Raw genomic sequence first — 17,113 nt, 5'->3', positions numbered from 1 at the left:
GACAGGGGTTCAATCCGTGATCCTGGGAGATCCCGTTGGCTGTGGGGCACCGAAGCCTGTGTGCCACAGCTGTTGAGCCTGTGCTCTAGAGCCTGGGAGCTGAAACTCACGAGCCCAAGTGCTGCACGACTGCTGAAGCCCGCGTGCCCTCGAGTCTGCCCTCCGCAACGAGAGAAGCCGCTGCAGCGAGAAGCCCGTGCCTTGCAACCAGAGAGCAGCTCCTGCTGGCCACAGCTAGAGAAAAGCCTGTGCAGCAGTGAAGAGCCAGCACAGCCAAGAATAAACAAATATATAAACATTACAAATAAATGTTCTTAGAGATGAAGTTGCATTTTCTTAAAGCAGATAATGTATTAAAAATGTGAATACCCTTCCTCTTTCAAGAGTATTGTTAAACAGAAGAGGGCCTGAGGTCCCCAAGACCATTCCTAGGTTTGATGATTATCTAGGCGGTCTCGCAGGCTTCATGACTGTAATTTATTATAATGAAAAGATACAGAAGCAGCAAAGGGAAAAGCCGCATGGGGCAGAGTCCTGAGGAACCTGAGCACAGGCTTCTAGAGTCTTCTCCCAGAAAGTCAACACGGGGTTCTCTGAGTCCCCCCTCTGTGTCAAATGTTGCCAACCAGCTGAAGCTCGTTAGAGACTTCACTCCCAGAGTTTTCACCTGGGGGCTGTTTACATAGGCGCTTCTGTCTGGCATGTACCCAAACTCCAGACTCCCAGAAGGAAAGCGGGGATTCTGCTTCACCGTATTGTCTGTGCAAACAGCTTAGGCACAGCACTCCACTCTTATCAGCTGGTGGTGGCGGGAACACCCCCCGCCCCCACCCCATGGAATCCAAGTTCTTAGACTTGGGGGTCGACCTTGAAAGCTGGCCTTTCATAAATAGCACTGGGGCCTGCCGTATTTACTCTTCTGCTCAGGGGCCTTCATGAAATAATGATATAATAACAAATACTTTTGACACCTGAGCTCTGTTCTTAGATTTTCTGGTTTGAGTAGAGCTGACAGTGTTCAGGGAAACAAAAAACTGGAGAGGGTGGGTAGGCTTGAGTGTTGGTGAGGAGGAGGGACTGACCCAGGTTGTGGACAGGTTTAGGGGGAGATGGCAGGCCATTTGACTTTGCCAGGCAGATGAAAATGGAAAAAAAAAAAAAAAAATCAGAGATTGGCTGGGAACAGCTAGCAGTCTTATTAGTGGTCTCCTATAATGTTAGAAATTTATATTTATTATGTAGAGTTTCCCAGCCTCGACACTGCTGACATTTTGGAGTAGGGGGGCTATCCTGTGCATTGTAGGATGTTTAGCAGCCTCCCTGGCCTCTGCTTGCTAGATGCCTGTAAGCATGTGCCTCCTCACCATCTCCTCAGTTGTGGCACCAAAAATGTCTCCGGACATTGCCTGTTGCCCTCTGTCCTCCAGGGACAGTGATTGAGAACCATTACTACAGAATTTACGGTAAATAAATTCATGATGATCTTAGTTTTATATGTCTAAGTGGTTTACTCATAACTCATATTTATAGAAGGTTTCCATTTCATGCATTTCTAGCAAGAAGCTCGTGAGAGAGCTCGGGGTGTTTTATCGTTGTTACATAGATGATGGCACGGAAGGCGGTGAGACCCAGAGGTTAAGTTGCTTTGCAGTAAAGCAAAGAGAAAGTGATAGTAGAAGTAATAGTAATGATAATATTTTTTGTTATCAGTTGAGTGCCTACTCTGAGCCAGACACTGAAATGCTCTACAGGGGTTCATTTTGCAACAAGCCTAGGAAGCACTATCATTGTGTTCATTTTACAGATGAGGAGCTTGAGGCCAGAGAGATCAAGAAACCTGCTCAAAGGCATGCAATGGGTGAAAAAGCCAGGTCCAAAGCCAGGCTGTTTGGCTCTAGCGCTCTCATGAACCCTGGGCTCTGGATAAAAAGCGAGAGGTCCTGAGTTCTTGATGGTGTTCTGCCTCATTACCATCGCTGTGGAGGCTGTGCTGCTAAGTAGTTTCAGTCGTGTCCGACTCTCTGTGACCCCATGGACTGTAGCCCACCAGGCGCCTCTGTCCATGGGATTTTTCAGGCAAGGATACTGGAGTGAGTTGCCATTTCCTCCTCCAGGGGATCTTCCTGACCCAGGGATTCTCCTGTGTCTCCTGAATGGCAGGTGGATTCTTCACTTGCTGAGCTGTCAGGGAAGCCCCCATGAAGGGTGCCATTTGCTTATTACACTGTTTTCCTTACTCTGCCCAGCTCTGGTCTCATGTTTGCATATAATTTTCCTATATTATCAACCGAATCTCACAGAGATGAAAAAATTCAGAAGTCTTATTTTTGTGACCTAACTTTGCGGTTTCAGTTGTAGTCTTCTGTTATTATCTTGATTCTTTCTCTTTTTATTTTTAATGTAGCATTTCATGGAAGCATGGATTTGTTGCAGCTGTCAGCCTCATCTTGACACATACACTTTGTCCAATTCCTGCATACTTCAGCTAAGAGGCTTCTATTTATGATGCTTAAACATTTTATGATATTCTTCAGATCTTTCCACCAGCTTATAACACATATGAGAAATATGTGTTAGTTCTCATATTTCCATGATTATATTTTATTATCCAGGAAATTTATTAATGTACCAATTCACCCAGTCCATCTTTTGTAATTTTTTTCTTTTTACTTCTTTTACTTATTCCCTTTGAACATTCATTTTTCATGCTCCCATGGCTTCTGCCCCATGTTCTGATCCCTAATATGGACAAGGAGAAAAATATCATTCTTCCTCTAAGCCTAGTGAAGAAATGATCTTTCCTGAAGCTTTCTTTTTGAGACAGTTATTTTAGGAAGCCCTTCTACAATCATTTAAATGCAGTGTTTGGGAAGAGCTAGAATTAACTATATCCATCAGTTAGTTTTAAAATGCTTTGCTTCTCTGTTTCTGTGACCCACGAGGGATCGTTCAGCCCTCATTTTTTTTTCTGGGTCTGTTTTTCTTTTGGGAGTGGGGTGTTGGGTGACTGGGAGTTGAGACTATGACTTCAGAGCAGAATATCATCAGATTAGTTTAGATGGACATTGCTATATGAACATGACGTTGAGAAATCCAGGGTTTTCAGGTGTGTCCAGCTTGACAAAATTAATTAGGCTTCTCTAGATGTTATAATTATTATTTTTAATATAAACAGTATGTGCAGCCCTCTCTGTAATTACATTTATTACGTCTGTGTCTCATGGTTCCAACTCATGAGACTACTCCACTATCTTTTGCTTGTTAGGCATTTTCCCCCAAGACCTTACTCACTTGAATTTTGCTAGCTCTGAAGATAACTTTGGTCCCCAAAGTCTTAGGTTTTAATTTTTTATACTACTCATGACTCCTAGTAGTTTCAGATATGAATTCCATGTTTCTTCAGCATTTTTTATATTTTGGCTATTAATACTAGATTGAATTTTTCTTCTGTGTCAAAAATTTGGATAGTTTCTTCTTGTAATGCATCTTTAGAGAAAGTTATGTTACCCGTAATTACAAAATCATTAAATTTTAGGATTGGGAAGATATTGGAAAAAGTGCAAAGCATTGCAATCTGTTTATAGTCCTCAATATAATTGTACTGTGTATCAGTAAATGTGTTGCTTTGGCTGTCAGGTGAGCAGAGTATGTCCTCTTAAAAAAAAATAAAAGCAGTAGAAGCTTTTTAATTTGTTTTTCTTTTCAAAGGTGTAAAACCTTGTTCCAAATAGAACTTAGTTTGGGTTGCTGATTTCAAACATATTAAAGTGGTATTTTATTTACATTCAGGTATAAGTTCAGATCTATCACTTTTTCCATTATAAAGTCAAAGGGTGAGAATAGATTATTTTCATGAAATGGTTACTTTAAAATTGAGAGATAAGTGTGGCAAGTGATGTTTTGTAAGTATCCAAGTAGACATTTTTGCCTAATATGGACCAGATTCCAAACTGAATCCCAAATCCCAAATTCTAAAAACCAAATCGAATCCCCCCACCACTGCCAGTTCATTTTTCCATATTAGGATGCTGTTCAATAAAAAATTCTGTTTAGTTTTTAAATTATGTTTCCTTAAAAATTCTGTTTAATATTTATTTTGTGTTTAATTTAAAACATAATTTTTAACTTTTAAACATAATTTTTAATCAAACGTAAATGGCAGGCGAAAATTGTCCCCTCCAAATCTTCCCCTAAACTGAGTTGACCTGCAAGTTAGTATAATACAGTCTCAACTGGTTAAACTTTCTGTAACACATTTGAGAGTAGATTTTACTTACAGTTTCAAAAGTCATTAAAATACGTACATATACTTTTTGAATTAAACATTATGGAAGTCCTGAAAATCTCTGTGAAACTTTATTTTGCAGAATGTATTTTGAAAAAGGAAATGTGCTAAGTTGTTATTTTAGCTTTAATGTATAGCTGTACATACATAGTGGCTACATGTTAAAGTCCAGTTTAGTTCAGCTTTCCAAGATGGAGTTGCACATGGTCTGAAACAACCACCCTGAAGTTGTCTGTTGAGCTTCACCTGTCTGGAGCACAGTTCCCCCCAAGTAATCTATAAAAATAAAGAATCACTATGTTGTACACTTGAAAGTAATATAATATTGTAAGTCAACTATACTTCAATAAATTAAAAAATCCTTGTAGTAGCTCCCAGTGTGTGGCTGACATCAAGTATATGACTTCAGGATAAGGAAGTCTTGCCTTATCATAGCTTCCTCACTTGAATCAGTAACTCTAGTTTTACCAACGTTTCACTAAACTTGACTGCTCTCTACTTCTTAGTCTGGGTTAGAAGAAGGAAACCAGAAAGGCAGAGGACCGTGGAAGGCTGACTTCTGTGTATGAGAAATACTCTCTTGCCAGTCAACAGGCATAAAAGCAATCTCGTGGCAGTTAGGCCATCCTGACCTTTGTAAACTTTGAAAGCACTACTGTTTTGTATCATGGTCTGATCATGTCTATTTAGATGACCCTGAGTTATCATGAAAAAATTTAAATTAGGTTTGTATCTGCTCTAAAATGCAAGGAAATTATGGTGAAATAGTGAGGCTTAGAGGACTTTTGGGTAACCACAGGAAGAGATGAAAGGTGGACATTACCAAGAAGAGGGTCCAGGGAGAAGGAAGTGGAGGGATGGGAGCTCTTTGAGGGGTGGCTCTGAGCTCCACAGCTTTTGTGGTGATGGAGTCACAGGAGCCAGAGATGTACCCTCCGTGCCAGCCGGGCATAGGGAGCAGAGGCCCTGACTCGTGTCTTAACCACACATGGGAGGAGATGCCCTCACTTCACCACCAGGAGGGTCTGGGTGCTTGCATACATGTCATCGTATATGATGTAATACAGTGAAGCTGTTCTGTAGCCTGCCATGTGCTATGGTCATATGGCTTGACCCTCTCTCTCTTACCCTCCTCCCTCCCTCCTTTCCTCTCTCCTTCCTTCCCTCCTGTCTCTTCTTCTTTCTACAAATATTTGTTGAAATCATACTCATGCTGAGACAGACCCCGACAGATGTGGCGTGTGCTCTGACAAGGGAAAGACAGCCTGTCTTGCTGCTGCAGGACTTTCCTTGTACTGTGAGACAGAGATATGTCAATAGGAGCATACAAATGAATATGAAAAAAATTATAATGGGATGAAAAGTACATTCCAGGACACATTTGTGAGACCAGGAAGGCTTCTTGGAGGAAGTGCAATTTAAGGCGAGAACTAAGAGATAAAGAGGAGTTAGCCAAGAAGTGGGGGTGTTCCTGGCCAGGGAGAAGCATGTGGGGGTAGAGGTGGGAAAGGGAAGGGTGGGCTCCATGGCCAGAGCATGGCATGTGAGTGAGAAGTTTGCAGAAGGCTGACTATGGAGGCCTTGGGGGATGGGAGGCTGGACTATTTTCTCTGATCAGTGGGAAGCACTGGGAAGGTTTTATTCACAGGAGTCAGATGATCAGGTTGGCCTTTTGGAAAGTTTGCTTTGGGGAGTTGGATTAGAAGGGCAAGATTGGCAAGCATGGTAGTTACCTAAAAGATAAATGTGGCCTTTAATGAAAAATTCAGTGAAGACAGATGTAAATAGAATCAAGACATTCTTAGGAGATGGAATCAATAGAGTTGGCAATGGATTAATTAGATGTGTGAAGAGTCAAGGTTACTCCCATTTTCTGCTGTGGTCAACTGGACACTAATGGGTGAAAGAGAGAATGCAGGGGAAAGAATTCATTTTGGGACTGTAGTGGGGTGATGGACTGTTGGATATCAGACTGAGTTTGTGGTAAGCATGGGGTGTACACAAGTGGAAATGCCAGTGGATCTGAAACATAGGAGAGAAAGCTGGGCTAGAGATGTAGATTTGGGAGTGATTGGCATGATATTGGGGGTACCCAAGGCTGTGAGAACAAATGAGATCACCCTGGAGATCACTAAGAGAAGAAAAGCCTGTTAGAACCATGAAGGAGGATGAGCAGAGAGGAGTCCCAGGAGACAGAGGAGGAACAGCTAGAAGGGGAGAAGCCAGGCAAGGAGTGTGGGGGGACAGAGACACCAATGGAAGAGGACAGTTCAAGACAGAGGAGAGGCTAAGCAAGAGGAAGACCAAGAGATGTCTGTGGGAGCCTCTGTGCCACCGGAAGCCGTTGTAACCTTAACTAGAGGAGTGTCTGAAGGCAGGAGCTGCGATGCATAGCGCTGACGAGAGAGTTGGAAGAGATGAGCAGAGACAGTGAGTTTAGGCCTCTTTGTCAGGAAGTTTGGCAGAAGGGAGAGAATGGACTCTGGAACCTCATGCTAGAGTAGTGTGGGTGGAGGGAAGATGGAGGCAGGAAAGCCTTGTGCGTGCTTGGGTGCTGACGGGAAGAAGCTCATAGAGAAGCCTAGGGTGAAATTCTGGGAGACAGTGGGGATAAGTGGGTCACAGAGAGTCCAGAGAACAGAGGAGGGCTTGGGATCAAAATAGTGATAGACAGGACCTTACCTAAGAGGAGAGACACCTCTGCCGTTGTGGCAGAAGGGCAGAATAAAATGACTGGGGTTAAAACATTGTTTGCTGTCATAATATTTTAATTATGTTCTTTAAAAAAATGTCTCCACAGACACTACCCAAAGCAGTCCTTCACCACGGTGGCAGATACACCTGAAAACCTTCGTCTGAAGCAGCAAAGTGAATTGCAGAGTCAGGTAATTTCTGGAAGGCCTGTTTTTGCTACATTGATTCTTAATATTATTCGCAAGACCACTGTTCAGTTGTTGGACTCTTCACACCGGGTCACCAGCCAGTGTGCAGACTGAAAGCGAGCCCGGGCGGGCATTCCAGGAGCAAGTGCCCAACGTCTGTTTTATTCCTGGTCTTGGATCACCCTGATATTCTTGGTTCTGTTATCCACATGGGACTTGGGCAAGTAAATGAGTTCTGGTCAGAGGAAGTGTTTTCCAACAATATTGATTTATTTGGTCCTAAATATTTAAAAACATTTTATAAATAGCTTTTCCACACTGCATATGTAGGGGAAAAAGAGGTGTTAACTTGACCCAGTTGCAGAGAGTGTGGGGCTAACACCCTGTCTGTGTGTCTCACACCAGCCACTAGCTGTGTTTTCATCCTGTCACTTTATTCATATTTCTTTCATATGTCACGCTGACAGCATGAACAAAGATTAGAACACCACGATTGGCTCCCAGTCAACCATTTTGGATGGAAACATGCCTTCAATATGGAGAAACACATCGGTTAAGACTGGGGATTCAAATGACAATGTTTTCTTCAGGGACACACAATCTCTTCTTGAGAAACCTAGGGCACTTTCACTCAGAGACATTTTCTTGCCTGCCGTGGTGTAGGACGATGCTCAGTGGCTAACATGAGAGCCCACTGGTCAGCATCGAGGTAAAATAACAAGGAGGAGCAGGGAGGGAAGGCTGAGTCGAGGTCCCCCTTCCACTGTTGATTGGTTGTGACCTTGCGCCAGCCACTCTGAGTCTTTGTGCTTGCGGAAAGTGAGACAGTCTATCTGATCTTGCCTACCTGTCTTGAGGGTAGCTGCAGGTGTCAAATAAGCAGTTAGGCATGAAAGTATTTTGAAAAGCTAACAAAAGATGATATGACTGTGGAGGCTGATGAGTATTACCACGACCCCTGAGAATCCTCGATGTGAAAAGGGAGAAGAGAAGAATTTGTGAAGGAGGCAAGGGGTCTAGCTAACACTCTTTGAAAATGTCAGTTGTAGCTGTTTGTAACGAGAGTAGTCAGCTCTCAGTTGCAGTGAACCTAATCTACGTTCATGCGGGTTTATCTGATCACAGGGGAGATCTTAGTTCCCTCCACCCTCTTTTTGGGGGGACTTGGGGCCACTTCTCAGTCCAGTTAATTAGCGGGAAAAAACTCAGAGTACAGTTTACTATTGGTTAACAATGCCATGAAGACTTGGTTGGCAGTTAGTTTTTGGTTTATGTAAAATGCTAATTTTCTGTGTGCTGAGCCATTAGTTCAAAAAATTGAGTGCCGGCCAAAGAGAGGCACTGTTGCAAAGCCGGCAAGAACACCCCTTGCTCATTCACACCACAGAGGGTGCCAGGACTTGGCTCCCGTCTGTGCAGATCCAATATGCCTTTCTTCTCCTCAAGTTAGGATTAATTAGATGATTCTGGAGAAGTACTACGAGCACACTGGAAAACAGAACTAAATCAAGAAATCAAATATTTGTTTCCTGCCTATTACATGTCCTTGTTATGTGCAAAAGAATTTATAATTAGTTAATCCTCCCTTCCCAGAGCTCATGGGATGTCTGAGGAAATAGGGCTAACATGCTCCCCCCTCCACTCAAGCAAGCATGTTTCATTTACAGTGACGATTCAGAAGGGGAGGGATGGGTATGGCTTGGTCTGGTCATGCTTCCTGCTTGCGGGGGTGGTGGTCTGAATAGAGCTTGAAAGTTGACAGAGAATCTGATATGAACCTTGTCTCCTTCCTTGAGAGAGCACCTCTCTCCCTTTGGGTTCAGTTAGTGGCTACAGGTGCCATTGACTTGGTAGAGGCACAAGCATTTATCGTTTTCCTACCACATGCCTAACTCTGGAAAAGCAAAAGAAAAAAGGAGCTCACTGTTTGGCGAAAGGTTGATTTTATTCTCCGTCAGGCAGGTAGCAGGCTGCAAACAGGGCAGAGCATGAATGTAGTTCGTGGCCGGTGGGTCAGTTGATAGAGGGAGGCACAGAGGGCTGTGTGGTCTCCAAGTACTGGTCAGGTGAAGGCATCAGATTTTCTGTATGATTTTGCTCAAAAATCATCTTCTCCAGAAAGAAAATGTAGGACTTCATCAGACAGACAGCATGGAGAAGTTCAACTCAATTCAAGAAGCATGTGTTGACGACTTCTTATGTGCGAGGAATTGTGCTAGATGTGGGGGAAGGAAAGGAAGGAAAATCACCATCATCACCATTATCATCGTCATCATCATCATCAGTCTTGCTGCATTCAGGGCACGTCGTTTTACATGTACTATTTCATTTCCTCTCAAACAGCCCTAAGAGACAGGAATTTATTATTATCCCTCTTTAGAGGAAGCATTCTGGAGAAGGCAATGGAAACTCACTCCAGTACTCTTGCCTGGAAAATCCCATGGACAGAGGAGCCTGGTAGGCTGCAGTCCATGGGGCCGCGAAGAGTCAGACACAACTGAGCGACTTCACTTTCATGCATTGGAGAAGGAAATGGCAACCCACTCCAGTGTTCTTGCCTGGAGAATCCCAGGGATGGGGGAGCCTGGTGGGCTGCCGTTTATGGGGTCGCACAGAGTTGGACACGACTGAAGCGACTTAGCAGCAGCAGTAGCAGTAGCAGAGGAAGCATTCAACCTTTAAAGAATTTAGAGGACTTGCTCTTTCAAACAGCAAGGAGTTGAACTTGACATAGAACCTAGATCCGTGAGCCCCAAGTGTCCACAGTCTCAACCAGTACTCTGGTCATATTACTTGGAGAGTGCCTAGAAAAGGAGATGTGTAAGCAAATACTTGAGGTGTCAGCGATAGTGCAGTGTATGTAAAGGTGGAATTTTGCATAAAGTGCAAGAGTCACACATAGGAAGAAGTCCTTTCCCTCGCGTCTCCCTCCTCTTCCTCCCCTCCCCCTTCTTCTCTTTTCCCTCCTCCTCCTCCTTTGTGAGAGATGGAAGCACTTCTAGAGTATTTCAACCTTTTGCCAAGACATGGAAGGATACCTGCCATAACGGTAGTATTCATGACTGGCAATTCATTTAAAGTTAGCATATTAAATGACTTGATTCTGTGGTAGAGCATTTCCTTTGAGTTTTGATATCAAGAATTCTGAATGGCTCAACAGTTTTGGTGGAAAATTGGTTATTAATATTTTATTTACTTGTTTTGATAACCTATGATGCTAAATGAGTCACATTACTCATCTGTTCATTATTCTGAGTTTTGAAATTCTGAATCCTTTGTAATTGTTTGGTTAAAATTAATCCTTTTCTTTTAGTTCATTAGCTTACCAAATGAGCCAAAATGAAGGAAAAACAAAAACAGTTGCAGTCCAACTTAGGAAGTTATTTATGGTTACATGTTGTTATCTCTTCCTTTTTTTCTCCTCTGTCGTCCTCTTTTTGAGAGGGTTATGAATTTTGCCAGCCCGCCCCCCCCCCCCCCCCTTTTTTCTCCTGAGTGTTAGATCCTCTCAAGCTTTTTTTGGATCTGTATTAGGTGCCAATTGTCATAATAAAATGATATGAAATACCAGAGAATAAACAAGGAAACCATGAGTTAGCTTTTTGGAACTGGTGACAGGCAGTGGTTTGCAGGCCTTATCTAGCTTGCAAATAACTGGTGCCTTTCCACATGGCCAGCCACTGACCCCAGTGGACGTGGATGGCCCTGGAACTTTGCAGTAGGCATGGGGGAGGGGAAGCATTCCATTGTCACTAGCTCCTTTTCTGTCACATCTCACAGGATGAACTGCTTCTAAGAAATAACAGAACTGGAGGTTAGGCACCCCCACTGGCCCACAGAAACCCATTCAATAAGGTGCAAAAGTGTAAACTTTTCCTTCCAGTGGTATTAGTAACATTGTACTTTACCTGTGGAGCATCCGGCTTTCGCTGCATGCCTTGGGACAGCAGAATGTCATTGTTTTTGTGGGGAAGTGAGCCTTGGGTTCCAAAGACTTGCCTGGTAAAGTAAACTTCCGGAACACAAACTTTTTGTAAGTTGGGCAGTCCCTAAGCGAACACAAACTTTTTGTAAGTTGGGCAGTCCCTAAGCTTTTTAAAAACTTCAGGTGAAAAGGCCCCTTAGGAGAGAATTTTTTAACTTTCTATCTTCACATGATGTTGTAGCAAGTGTTTTTTCTTCAGGCTGTGTAGAATACTCTCAGTGGAAGAAAATGGACAGATGTTTTGAACATTTTTCATCAGGAGTCTGAAGACTTCTTAAAGCTGGGGAAATGGTTCTTCAAATGGAATTTTGAGGGGAAGTCTTCCTAGGAAGAGAGCAAAACAGGACAGTTGTGGCTGAAGCAAGGGAAGGGGGGTGCAAACTTCCCTCCCCGTGTTCCCTCTGCTTCTCCCCATCCTCTGCTTCCAGGGCCTTGGGGTGAGTGTCTTAGGAAACCCTGGGCCTCTGTAGGGTTGAGTTCTGAAAATCAATGCTAAAACAAAACACTTTCCCACTTGGTTGTTTATGTGATTGACTTAGTTGTTTGCAGTCGTGAAAATAATGGAGAATTGGGGTTCACTGTATTCTTAAATGGAGTGTGTGTAATTTACGAGTCCTGATAAGATGAAATTGATGATGATGATGGATCAATTACAAATGATTCTGGAACCTTTGAGCCTTCATTTTGTAATCTGTGTTGATTTTTTAAAAATCATTTTTGGGTTTTATTTTAATATTGTTAGCATCTTTTTAAAGTTTTTCTCTTAACAGAATTAAGTGAAAATTTCAAAACAGTGTGAGGATAGCAGTTTGGGACACTTATCCTCTTATTTTTATCTTATTAATATCTTACTGTGATATTAACATAAGTTTGGTATCATTGCTATTTGTTGCAGTTTGTCACATAACAGATTCATACCCAGTGGAAAGAGACTAGCAGTAGAAATCTATGGTGAGTGACAGAGGATGAGCTAGATACAAATGTCTAGGAGGGAGACTGTGGAGATCAAGTAAAGAAATAGTGATAACACCTATGACCTGTTGCATCTGGTTCTTTCTGTCTAAAATGTGGATGGTATCTATAACACAAGGTTTATTTGAAGATTAAATTTTATGACATATGTATGCTAGGACTTTACATATGATTCTTTTTTAATCTTCCATGTTTCTGTGGAGGCATACAAAACATGGCGCATAGGGAACAGGATATATGATAGTAGGAAGGTGAGAAGGTAGCGTGATTTTTTTTTATAGGGAACATAATAGTTACCCATCTCTGTGGAATTAATGAAGGCATGTGTCTAATACATACCTCTGGAAGGTCAAGGAGGTAAGGCTGTGTCCAGCATTCCCTTTCTCTAGCTTGCCCTTGGCACCTTCTTGTGTCTTCTAATTCTTTCATTTCCAGAGCGTTCTTCTCTCAGTTATCTGTCATCTAACCATCCACGAAGTTGTTAAATTATTACCTAACGCAAGACTCCCGTCAGGTAGCAACTGCTTTTTAATAAGGTATCATTGAGGATGGACTTCCTTCAGAGCAACGGATCCATGACTGGGGAACATCACTAATTGTCGAAAGACAACCGAAGAGCTGTTTTGGAGGTCATCCTCTGTATGTGTGTCAAATCTCACCCCAGAGGTTCCCACCCGATCATAAATTTGACCTGAATTTTTCATTTGCCACCCAGCACCAGTGATATGCCAAATTCTGTGCTAGGTATTGGGGATGCTGTAGTGAGCAAAACCAGATAAAGCCCTTACTCTCCAGAGATTTATGGTCTAGTGGGGCAGAGGATGATAATAAGAAATTAACAAACGTTAATGAACATGGGAAAAATTGCAACTGTGACAAGAGCTGCAGAGACAGCAGTGTGTGTTATAGTTATATTTAAAAACATTTTCAGGGTGTTAGAGACCTGAGTGCTTCTCAACAGACAGATACCTAATGGGATCTCAGAGTGGCCTGCTGCCTCCTGCCCAGCTGTGGATCCTATTTCTAAGTGTGTCTCTCTCTCTTTTCTTTTTTCCCCACTTCGTGATCTTAGCTGGCAATTCTTTGCTCTTTGCTGGGTCCTCTTACCATTCCTTATCTCAGCTGACAAGCTCAGACTTCTAAATAGGAAGATTGTCTTTCCAGGTAGTTTTCGTGGGTAATGCTTACATTCCGCTGCTCTCGGACAAGAAGCCTTTCATATTTGCTTTTTAATTTTCCATTTTCTTTGAACTTAATTTTGGCAGCTTTATAGTTCCCATCTTTTGATTCTTCACCATTTGATGCTGTGTTCTGATCCTACGGTGATGCTTCTTATTTCGCACAATAAGCGCTTTCTCATGTATGTAAAGGTAAAAGTTCACAGGGAGAAGCTTCGGCATGTTTCTTTTCAAGGTTTCGAGGCAGTGAAAATGATGAGAGATTGTGTTTCACATATAGGAAGGGCTGAATGTGAATCAGTACTTCAAAGGAGAAATATTAATTCACTTGATGTGGCACATTTCTTTCAGGGAACATAACATGCTGTGCAGATGTTAACTCTCACCCGCACCATCTCCCACAAGTCAGATTGTTTTTCTCTTTCACTTCTGGATGAAATGATGTAAGAGGCAAAAATGTCAGTAGTGATGGACAGCAAAATAACCAAGATGTTTTGATTTGCTGTGTCATGATGGAGTTTTAGAGCCTTTCATCATAGGAGCCTGGTCTTCTCCTCATCCTCCTGAAATGACCCATATTCTTTCCATCTGTTCTCAGAGTCCCAGCAGTGTGGTTCTTTGGTGCCCTCGGCTCATCCTGGCTCCCCCCCGCCCCCGCCCCCAATCGTTCCCACAGCCCATGGTGGAGGGTGGAAGGTGGAGGTGCAGTTCTCTGGAAGGGCAGGCAAAAGCTACTTGTTTTTATTCTGTGGGCCAGAGTCAGATGACTTGTCCTTTAATTAGGGATTTGAATATATAGCCTATCAATATTGTGGCTCTGGGGTCATGGGTGTAACAGCTGTGATGAGGAGACTGTCTTGAAAATACAACATCACTGTGGTTTTTCATCTTTGTCTTCTATTAATCATGTTCTGCCCTACTACTTCACACTTACGGCTCCAGAGAAAGGAGAAGAGCAACCCCCACTTTGAGAAGGAGGAAATGTGGTCCCAGGTGAAGGGGACGCCTGTCTTCCCTTCTGGCCGTGGTAGCTTGTAGAAGAAAGGCGGGAAACAATCAGAGGCTGAAACGTGACCTCCCCTCTCTCTTCTGACTGAAGTCTCTGAGAGGGAAGATGGGGGAAACCATGGGCGGAGAAAGGAGAGAAGCAGAGAAGACCACCCCACAAGACATCCTGCAGACCTCCTCCCACCTTCTTGGTATACTTGGGTTTATGCGGAGTGCAGGCGGGGAGGGAACGTGGGTGCTGTTTCTCAGCGTCTTAGTCTCTTAGGTGGCGCAGAAGGGGATGGATATTCTGGTGTAGAGACAGTAGAGAGATGCTGAGGGTGCTTGCTGTGGAGCTGGCACCGGCAGTGCCATGAAGGAATAACGGGCCCCCGGAGCCAGGGATGGTGTGTGGGCAGGCAGGACCAGTGCAGACCTCGGTGAGAAGCCAGGACAGACAGATATGGTGCCGATACCACCAGGCCTTTTCTGAGCTGGCGGAGAAGACAACATGAGGGCGCCAGCCATAGTCTTCGGCAGGACGCCAGCAGGGGCCCAGGGAACAGGAGGGCAAGGAGATGCCACTGAGCTCAGAGGAGTTAAAGGAGAAAATGAGGGGACGTGGGCCTGGGTCCAGCACTTCACCTTTGCTTCCCTCCGAGGTCACTGTCTCATCATGGAATCAGCAAAACCAAATTTATTGTCCACTATCAGACTCAGAAAGGTCCTCTTGGTAGTAGTAGCCAGCAGCACACAGTAGGCCTGATGAGCATGCTGAGTCTTTCAGCTCTCATAAAGTCCTGGTGTGTTCTTTTGCCAGAAATTATTTGGTCTAATTATTATTTCATGTTATTTCAGAACTTTGCTTGTAGCATCCGCTGTCTTCAGGCGGACTGCCCGCTGGAGTTCTACATGGTCCTTGTACAGATGAAACTGGCTTGAGAAATTCTGTGCAGAAAGATGATTGTGATGGCTTCATTCTTTAAAAAAGCCTTCATTTGGAACAATTACTGTGTTGTGTTTTGAAATGAGATCTCTACTTAAGCTTCCAAAAATATTGGTTGTACTTTTTTTAGTGGATGAGGAGAGCAATTAGAATTCCCCTCCCTTCCTTCATCCTTCCCTGCCTGTCTTAATTTCTGGTGGTCAAGCACAAGGGTGATAGTAGATCAGAAGTTCAGTTCAGTTCAGTTCAGTCGCTCAGTCGTGTCCGACTCTTTGTGACTCCATGAATCACAGCACGCCAGGCCTCCCTGTCCATCACCAACTCCCGGAGTTTACTCAAACTCATGTCCATCGAGTCGGTGATGCCATCCAGCCATCTCATCCTCTGTGGTTCCCTTCTCCTCCTGCCCCCAATCCCTCCCAGCATCAGGGTCTTTTCCAATGAGTCAACTCTTCGCATGAGGTTAAGGTAACCCAAATTTGATCCTAACTAGTAGGGACATCTAGGCTCTGTTTGACTGGTGTTCTGAATGCCTATTAATATGAAATTGTTTATATTTCAAGGGAATCTATTCTCTGCAAACATCTAAGGAAAATTTAACAAGCCCCTTTGGCTACAGATTTAGCTTCCTAAGCACACAGTACTTTTAGACACCAAGTAAATAAATATACCAGATTTCACATACTTAAACTACAGAAGTGAAGAACAGTGAAACTAAGGATCCTATTTTTAATTAAACAATCTTAGAGTTCCCATATAGGACTTCCCTGGTGGTTCAAATGGTCAAGAATTTGCTTGCAAAGCAGGAGACCTGGGTTCGATCTCTGGCTTGGTAAGACCCCTTGGAGAAAGTAATCGCTAACCACTCCAGTATTTTTTCCTGGAGAATTCAATGGACTGAGGGGCCTGGTGGGCTATAGTCCATGGGATCACAAAGAGTCAGACATGACTACCAACTACCACTTTCCCTTTTTCAGAGCCCCTATACAGATTTTAAAAATCTCTAGGATGGCTGCAATACTTTTAATCATTAAAACTAAATCCAAAGTAAATCTTATCTGTGTTTCTTCTATATGTTCTCTAAAGATTTGTTTAGAACTGGATAATCTCCAAGGCTCTGAGAGAATTTTTGTTCTAGAATAATTTATTCTCTATAGGAATACCACTTAAGTCTTAGGTATGTATATATACTACATATATTATTACACATAATACATATAAAATGTTTATATGTATGTGTATATATGCCCATAACACACACACATACATTGTGCATATATGTATACATATGTATATATGTATGTGTATAATATGCAGATACATACACATATATGTATATAATATAATAAAGCTAACTTAGAGAGACAATGTTTAGAAAATAGTCTCCTTGAAAACCTGCAAGACTAGAGCATGTGAACTATCTTTTCTCTTTTGTTATCAAATGACTAAGTCTGATTTAATTCACTGCCGGACTCTGAAACAGCTGCACCATTCGCAATCTTAGTTTCCATCATGTAAATGAGCTCTGCAGTTCCTGTGTCTTTTAGTCATTCCATATGTTTTAGGAACTAGCTGAGGTGAAAAGGAATAACAGAGCTGGTATTATTACTGGAAGGGAGGTAATGAGAGCTTTTTCAAAATATCACCTATTCCAGAGGGCAGATCACTCACTTTTCACAGTATAACGAGCCGAGACATCATTAAAGCTTTACCTGTTTTGACGGGCCTTTCTCTCTCTGTAGTTTGTTAATTAATTTAATGTTTTTTTTAATATCTGTTTTCTTTATCCTTTGTTTCAGATTTTAAATCAGAAGCTAGAGGTCTTACTAATGTAGTGGTTATTACTTGATAATGCGGCTAAGCAGTTCTGGATTATAT

General features: G+C 42.7%; 1 protein-coding gene across 2 annotated transcripts in view; it reads left to right on the top strand.

The window, feature by feature from the left end:
• The window catches only part of NEBL (nebulette), a 366,199-nt gene that overhangs the window by 127,959 nt on the left and 221,127 nt on the right, over window positions 1–17,113 (top strand). For both annotated transcript variants that reach the window (XM_043882949.1, XM_043882947.1), the window contains exon 3: window positions 7,086–7,170. In XM_043882949.1, the coding sequence (XP_043738884.1) occupies window positions 7,086–7,170 (85 nt within the window). The remainder of the gene's footprint in view (window positions 1–7,085; window positions 7,171–17,113) is intronic.

Source organism: Cervus elaphus, chromosome 23 (genome assembly GCF_910594005.1).
Source record: "Cervus elaphus chromosome 23, mCerEla1.1, whole genome shotgun sequence".
Lineage (NCBI taxonomy): Eukaryota > Metazoa > Chordata > Mammalia > Artiodactyla > Cervidae > Cervus > Cervus elaphus.
The sequence above is the reverse complement of the archived record's forward strand: the minus strand, read 5'-3'. Positions and strand labels throughout refer to the sequence as shown.